General features: G+C 48.7%; 1 protein-coding gene across 1 annotated transcript in view; it reads right to left on the bottom strand.

The window, feature by feature from the left end:
- Positions 1-4903, bottom strand: part of LOC104547452 (GDH/6PGL endoplasmic bifunctional protein-like) — a 6400-nt gene extending 1497 nt beyond the window's left edge. Inside the window, 4 exon segments of the mRNA XM_010193137.1 lie at positions 555-824; positions 2994-3022; positions 3024-3100; positions 4253-4903. Coding sequence (XP_010191439.1) covers positions 555-824; positions 2994-3022; positions 3024-3100; positions 4253-4879 — 1003 coding nt within the window. The 5' untranslated portion in view covers positions 4880-4903.
- Between the last annotated feature and the right edge of the window lie 3129 nt (positions 4904-8032).

Below are 8032 nucleotides of genomic sequence, written 5' to 3'. Positions count from 1 at the left end.
GCATTCACTCTCTCTTGCTCCACATTCAGCCCTTTCATGACATCTCTAGACTAACTGCTCTCCAGCTACCCTACTATGCTTCCTCCCAGGTATCCTACCTGATAAACCTCCTTTCACCCTGCAGGAAACCAGTTGCTGACCATCAATATCATTCAGACAAAACCTTTAATGTTCAGAAGACACAGCATGGCCAGAGATGGCCTTGTGGTCTACTAATCACAGAGAACTGTCAATGCTTTACTCCTCAGATGCAGGGTGTAACTTGACTTTATGAAAAGGCAAAGGAGTTTGCAGGCCACATCTGAAAATAACACAGAGATCTTAGCAAGAATAATGGGGCTTAGCTCTTATGCAATGCTTCCCATTCACTGGATAACTAGTTAACTAACATGACAACAGTATTACCATGTTACAGCTCCCAGTTACAACGCCAGTGGATGTCTGGAGACATCCTTGTGTCAGCAGTGAAGCTGGTATCAGCATGCAAGGACACACATCTCCTGCTCTCCCCAGCTCTAGACTACTCCACTCGCCAGGGCCGACCAAAGTCTCACCTGCAAAGGTTGGTGTTGTGCTGACGTAGTCTCGTGGCTTCTGCAGCTCCTCCCGTACTTGGCTGGCATACGCCTGATACTGACCCAACACAGCGCTGGTTTTCTGCAGGCCTCGCAAGGACTGGAAGGCCTGCAGCTTGCACTGCAAAACCTCTTCAGCCCTGCTCACGTTGGCTGGGAGCTCCATGGTCAGGAACATCAGGGCCTCTGTGAGGTGGTTCTGCAGCACATCCCGGATGACTCCATACTGCTCGTAGAAGCTGGTGCGGCCTGAGGACAAAGAGGAGGTAAGATAGTGGTAAATGGGATGTAGTTTTCTTGCAGCCTTTCCCTCTGCATATATAATGTGTGTGCAAAGGAGAACAAAGAGCACTATCCCAAATTGATTTGCACCAAGCTCCTTTTCTCCTGGCCCAACTATTAACTGCAAGCTACCAAGCCCAGAGAAGTCATGGATACCTCATCACTGGAACTGGTTCAAGGTCTGGTTGGATGGGACTTTGAACAACTTGCTCCAGTGAAAGATGTCCCTGTTTATGGCAGAGGGGTTGGACTAGATGACCTTCAAAGTTCCCTTTCAATCCTAACCAGTCTACAATTCTGTGATTTAAGCCTTTCCTCTCCCTCCAGAGGGACTTCCAAAATGTCTCTGCTACTGAAATAAAGATTAAAGGTCCCCACGGGACTGCTTGCCCTCCAGAGCCAGACATAATCCTCCTTTTGGGTGCTAACATGGCCTAAACCCAGCAGGAGTAATGCTCTTGCCTGATCCTTCCTGAGTGCACAGAGCAGAAGGCAGCTTTGCTTTCTTAGACTGCTTGTACTTTTGGAAGCTGCAGTCAGTGCCTGGCAAGCAATATCCACCCCAAACACATAGCACAATGCAGGGCCCCTGCATAACCCTCACCGTGACAGTCCAGTCTCACAGGTCACAGCCCCTGGCACTCCACAGAAGGTGCAGCTCTAAACAAAAGCTTTGACAGAGCAGGTGGAAAGCAGGGTGAGGAGCAGTGCCCTCAGCAGCTCTATAGCTACACACCAGGTCCACAGAAAAGCTGAGGCCAGGCCCCGGCAATGAGCACTGCTCTTCACTGCCTCTTTCCCCTGGCTTTCATGTCCTCATAAAGCTCTGGCTGAGCCATGCCCTTGAGAGACAAAAGTTCATGCACAAAGCCCTGCCTCTTTCTCTGCCTGACTTCTCATGCAGGTGGGAACAGGGGGAGAAGAACAATGACTTATAAAGTGATTCAATCACAGATGCCTTTCTGCAGTCCAGCAGCAGCAGCCTGCACACTGCAGACTATATCACAGCCACAGGCTTCCCCTATTGATCGGTACATTTATCTCCCTTGCTCTAACCCAAAGGCACATTCATTAATGTAATCAATGCTGCAGAGTTGCTGGGAGCCAGGCTGGCAGCTGAAGCCGCACGGGGGAAAAAAAAGACATCAAATGAAGAATTACAAAGCTGTTCAGAGCGGGGAGGGTGCACGGTGTAGCTGGGGGCTATGCACAGACAACACTGTTCTCCCTAAATCTCTCTGCAGTGCATCCCCCTCCCACAAACAGATCCAGGTGAGGTCTGGGCTGTCAAACCAAAGACTACTCCAAGTTTGATAAAGTTGCATTAATTGAGTTTGTGGTTGCTGGGGGAGGTAGGAAAAGGAGGGAGGAGAGGAGGGAAGAGGGAGGAAGATAAAAGAGGAGGTAAAGGGAGTGGAGAAGCAATCCTGATGTTGCAGAACTGAGGATGCCTGACATCCCAAGAAGTGCTGTGGGTGGCAGTCCAGCCCAGAGCGCTTTATGCTGAGCACTGCAGAGTGGATGCTGCAGCATTGCAGGGAGGGATTGTTCAGCAGGAGACCCATGCTAGCAGTTCTGGGCTTGAATTTTCTCTCTGCAATGCTCTTTTTTCACGACAGAGAGGAAGGGAAAGAAACAGACAAACACAGACTGACCTGGGTACCTGGACTGACACCAAACAGCCGATATGAGTAACATCCAGGCAAAAGATGCAAGAGCATCTCCCAAGCGTATACTCAGTGTAAGCTTGGTAGGTTACAGGACAGGAATACAAAAGGGTTGTTGTTAGAACCACCAGATTATTGCAGCACTGAACTGAAGTGGCCTTCAATTGCATCAACTCCAAACCCAGTGCTTTTTTACCAAGATTTGGGATGGAAAGCTAGGTGCAATGCCCTCAGAGCTCTGCAGCAGAAAAAGGTGGAGGATTCTGCCCCTGCTCCCAGCTGAACTGCATTGGGAATCTTATCTTGGAAGCAGCAATACTACCTGGAAGTGAGTCAGTCCCTAGCACAGGAAGTGTAAGACAGTCCCTCTCTACTTCCAGCATTATCTCAAGGGCCACTTTCACATAATTTATGAGCCTGTCAGTTCTCCTTCTCACTCATTCACCCTAGCTCTGCATACTCGCCTCACCTTTAGCATCCACAGTCTCTTTCAAGACATTTTTTTTGATGTCGGTTCCAAATTGGATCCAGAAACTCTCGGTTCTGATCTCGAAAAGGCAGGATATGGGCTATAGCCTGTGAAGGGAAAAATCAAAGACTCAACAAAAACTCAGCAGATGTCCACAGTATCTCTGCCTCAACGCCCTATCCACTGGGATGTGGCCAGCACTGGAGTGCAAGCAGACAGGACACACAGCAGCGAGCAGAGTGGGTCAGAGAAGAGAAAACCAGCAAGAGAGCCTGCAGTGATGCACAATGGGGTCTCCAATGACTGTACAGAGCAGACATTAAAGGTCTCGCTGAGGCATTCTGAGGTTTCATGTGAAAGAGGCTGAACTACAGATTGCAAGGCACTCCGTTTGTATCTGTCAAAGGACAAAGGGCTGAATCAGACCATCCTGGGACTAACATACAGCTCCAAAGTGCTGAAATACATCAAATCAAATGATTACACCACATTCTGGGAGAGAAAAAAAATAAAAATCCCCCCCTTTTAGCAGAGATGCTCTCCTTGCAGCTGGACATGCAACCTTCTGAATAAAATCTGGCCGTAGTGCCATGGCTGGAAAAGGCTACTTTCAAAACGTGGTATCACATTGCTCTAAAGCAAGGATGCCATGTCCTTGAACACAGTCCCTCTGGGACAATGCAGCTCCACATCCCGAGCTGTCCCTGCAGCAGCCAGCCCTCCATGCCCTGAGTGGAGCACAGAGCAGGAACAAACCTTCTCCTAACCATCCTGCAAAACCAACATCCCATCAGCTCCATATCATATCAAATTAAAAACTGCTTCTAGAAGCCACAGCTAAGCAGAGAGGCCTGTGTGTAATGAGATGGGAGAACTGCGAGAGGGAAAGGGCGTTGCTCATTCAGCGAAATCAAAGCCCTGACCTTGGTGAGAAGACCAGATGAATTCTGCATCTCTCCTTCATGCACACACACAGTTCAACCCTAAAACCTGGCTTCCCTCTGGAGAGGAGACCCTCACCACTCTAACAGGAGAAAGCCCTGCTTTGGTCTGCACATTTCCTCTGCTCCATAAGAGGATCAACAGCAGCACAGTACAGGACTCCATAAACAAATGGAGGGTTGGGAGCACAGTCTGTGGCTCTGCCTGAATTTGAGAGGAAAACAACGCTCCTATTAGATGCAGAACTGACATCCAACGCTCTCCCAGCCACTGAGTCCCTCAACCTGGCAGGGGGCTGCACGCTGCAGGCTGCTCACCTGTTTGCCAAGGTAGTGGTCTACTCGGTACATGTCCTCTTCCCTGAAGAAGCTTGTCAGCTCTGCTGCCAGCTGCTGGGCTGACTCCAGGTCGTGGCCAAAAGGTTTCTCCAGCACCACACGCAGCCAGGCTCCTGGAGGCGGTCTGCAGCTGCTGTTGATCTGACGGGCAATCTCTGTGTAGGCAAATGGTGGTACTGAGAAGTAGAAGATCCTTCCAGCCTCCTTCAGCCCCTCCTGGCGAAGCAGCGTCTCAATCTCTCTGTTCAGTGCAGTGTAGTTTTCGGCAGTCTTCAGCTGGTGGTATTGGCTCAGCTTCAGGAATTGGTCCTTGAGCATAGCGCATCTGTTGGGAGATTCATCTGGAGGACAGGTCAGCTTCTTCAGCACATCAAACATCAGCACCTGCCCTGGCTCCAGGGCTGTCAGTGCAGCCCCATGGAAAGTGAAGCTGTGGCCATTGCTCACTTGGTCCATGTAGAGTTGGAATAGACCCTGCCACAAATACTTCTTGGCCAAATCACCTGTGGCTCCCAACAAGACCACCGAGATGTGACCCTGGGACACCTCAGCCAGTGATGGCAAGGCTCCCATGAACAACACTGTACACAGGACTCTTCTCAGCATCTTGGGAGAGCAAAGGTAGACCCAGAAACACTGTAAGACAAGATTATAAAATCTGTCAATCCATATTATAACACTGCAAAAATACAATGCAAGGTACCTGCTTTCCCATGGCTGAAGAGCCAGGGACTTCTGCCTGGATCCTCCACCCAACAGCCTCTCCTCCCCTCAGTGACTTGAATCATGGTAGTAACCAGGGCTCTTGAAAAGATTGCAGCCTCCCTAAGATCATTCAGTAGCAGAAGCATTGTTCCCACAGCTGAGTTAATGAGGGGGTGTCAATGCCTTAAAATTGTGAAACTGAAATCCATGTTAGTACAGATTTCAGAGCTGGCTATAAAAGAACACATGTGCCTGCAAATTAAGTACTGCTTTCAACAACCTCCTGTTTGGGACTTTGCTCTAGGGGTATTATGCTGTCTTGGCATTGCTTCATGTCAATATTGTCACAGCCGCTCCGGGACAAGTGTGACCACTGGCAGTTCCAGTACATAGGCTCTTCCTTAATTTAATGACTCGTGTACCACCACTCTCATGAGCAGAGCTGACTCAGGTTCTAATGAGCTACTGGGAGACAAATGGTCTGATAAAATAACACAGGAGAAGAAGTTTAGTCCTTAAAGCTGAGTCTAGAGATGAGCCAGTCCAGATGCTGCCTCATGACGGTTGTGTATGTGGCCAGGAAACAATGTGGGGTTTGTGTTCTGCCCACTGCAGCTTCCCATCACTGAAGAGTGTGCATGTCAGCACCCGTTCTGGCCTTCTCCACTCAGCACCCATTCAAACCACTGCAGCCAGTAACAGCTGGTCTCCTTGACCAAAAAGCCCCTTTGCATGTTCTTATTTTTTCTTGTTTCTTGCCCTCCCAGAAAAGTCACTATTCCATCACTAAATCAACACAGGATCTAGATCAGCTAAAGGAGGATAACTAAATCAAACCAAGGAACTGCTGACTTTCTCTCCCTATCTGCAGCCTGAGCTAGTCTTCATAAATCTCGTGTTTCTCTCCCCAGCACACTCACCTGAGTAATGCAGGAGCTTTACAGAGACTGCAGTGACAGAGGTAGCTGGAAATGTGCCTTCTTCACAGACGCTCCTGAATGCGGATCTCTTCTGTGACTGAGTGTACAGTAGACTCTCTGATCAGTGGTCAGGTGAGCAAGCAAGATAAGGCAGGTTGTTCCCTTTCTGGTAAATGGGAGGAAAGACCCAATTACAGCACAGAAGAAATGAACATGCCTGTGCCAGCAACGTCCCAGCACATCCCAGCTCTCAGCCCACACACGTCGGCTGTGCTAAACCTCTCTGCTGCCATTTGTGAGCAAAATGCAGGCACACGTGGCAACTCCTACTCCCAGGGTTGCTTCCTGACTACCTCTGCTTTGCAGGTGAGCTTAGATCAATGCTGAAGGTCTCCAACCAAGACCCTACTGAGCCTGCCCAGGAACAGTCCCCATTCCAACTCTCAGAAGGGCTTCCCAGAAAGACTACAACCCTGATGCAGGGAGAAAGGGGGAGTTTTAGTGAGCCCCTATAAGACAGCAGGACAGCACTTGTGCAATGCTGCTGTGCCTTCTGGGCACCCTGGCTTCCCTTTCAAAGTTCAGTTTGCATGAAGACTCCTTGGTTTTCCTTCCCTGTTTCCTGCATGGAAATCACACAGCAGCTGAGCATCAGTTCACTGTATACAATTGCAGCCTGCTCTGCCCTGTCACCATGCAAGAAGACAGCCTCAATGCTTCCCACAGAGCACATCACTCCCTCAAGAGATGGGCCTGTGTCCATTGCTCTTCTCCAGAGAGCTTCAGGGTATATTGCAGTCTGTAAATCTAACCTGCATCATCTCTTCCCAGCTCTCTGTTGTGACTGCCTCCTCTCCCTCCCTCCTTGCTGCGCTATTTAAGCTCCACATACGGAATCCAGCAATTGTGTTGGCAATTGCAGAGGAGCAGAAGTGTGGCTCCTAAGATTTTGCCTGCAGTATAAATAATAATTTTAATCAGACATTTGCTTTTCTTTCTTCCACTATGGGCTTATAATGCAGATGACGATGTTTCAGTGCAATAAAGAAATATTTATATTTGCTTGTGCAACCTTTGTTCCAGGAACCTACATAAGTTTGACATCCTGCCTGTTGCACCCTGGGAGGCTGTGGTTACTGTAATGCTGTACAGAAACTGCAGCTGAAGAGCAGGTACCTACTACAGAACAGGAAGGGTTTGGGTGGGTCATTCTTTTCCACGTACCCTAGGAAACAAGTGCATTACCCAAGTGATTTCCTGGCAGATTCAGCTACAGTCACATGTGTTGCCAAGTCAACTGAAAACCAGTTTCACAACGCTCCCAATTGCAAAATATTGCAGAACAAGCATAGTAAACCCAAGGATGTTTGCTTACTGCTTTCATATCAGAAAGTTACCACTGTTTACAAAAAAAAAAAAGTTCTCAAAATCCCCAAGCTTCACAGAACAAAGTTATTCAGTCACACTTCAGGAAAAAACTCCTGGGCCCGATCCATATAAAAGGCTCTAAGAGCTTAACCCAGCAGTAAGCTTTAAGACTGCGCATTCCCTTGCGCAGTCACTGGAGTTCCAGTTTGACAGGAGCTCATTTCACATTTTGTACAGGAAAAAAACCCACCAACAAATATCTTTGTTATTGTTGCATCCCCAGTAAAAAATAATTGACGGATGCATGGGCTGTGGCCTAGGGCTCCTACAACACTGTGCACACATAACACTTGAAGGAAAGAGTTACTGCAAATCTTTGAGAATCAGGAAAAACATACTGGTCTTTGGCATATGCAAAGATTAGAGCAGGAAGGACCATCAGTTCCAGGAAAGGTCAGAGGCTTAATGTGGAGACTCACGTTAAAAGCAAGCTGAGAGATGCATGAATTAGTGTTTGGCCTTGTTAACCATCCAATGCCGCACTGATACACGGTCTCACTCCAAAGATCAGGCAAACTCTGGCCCCAGCCCAGTAGCTCAGTTCCCAAAGCCCTAGAAAAGGAGGACAGGGTTACAGTGAGGAAAATGACCGCAGTGACAGGCACCACCTCAGCCACACGGACACTGAAACCTCTCAAGAGCGTGTACCTCACTATTGCGGCCAGCCTGCGCTCAGAGAGACCCAAACCGCCCCATCCACCGTCCC

This window comes from Mesitornis unicolor, unplaced genomic scaffold (assembly GCF_000695765.1).
Source record: "Mesitornis unicolor isolate BGI_N332 unplaced genomic scaffold, ASM69576v1 scaffold51499, whole genome shotgun sequence".
Classification (NCBI taxonomy): domain Eukaryota; kingdom Metazoa; phylum Chordata; class Aves; order Mesitornithiformes; family Mesitornithidae; genus Mesitornis; species Mesitornis unicolor.
Note: the sequence above shows the minus strand (reverse complement) of the source record. Positions and strands in the feature narration are given on the sequence as shown.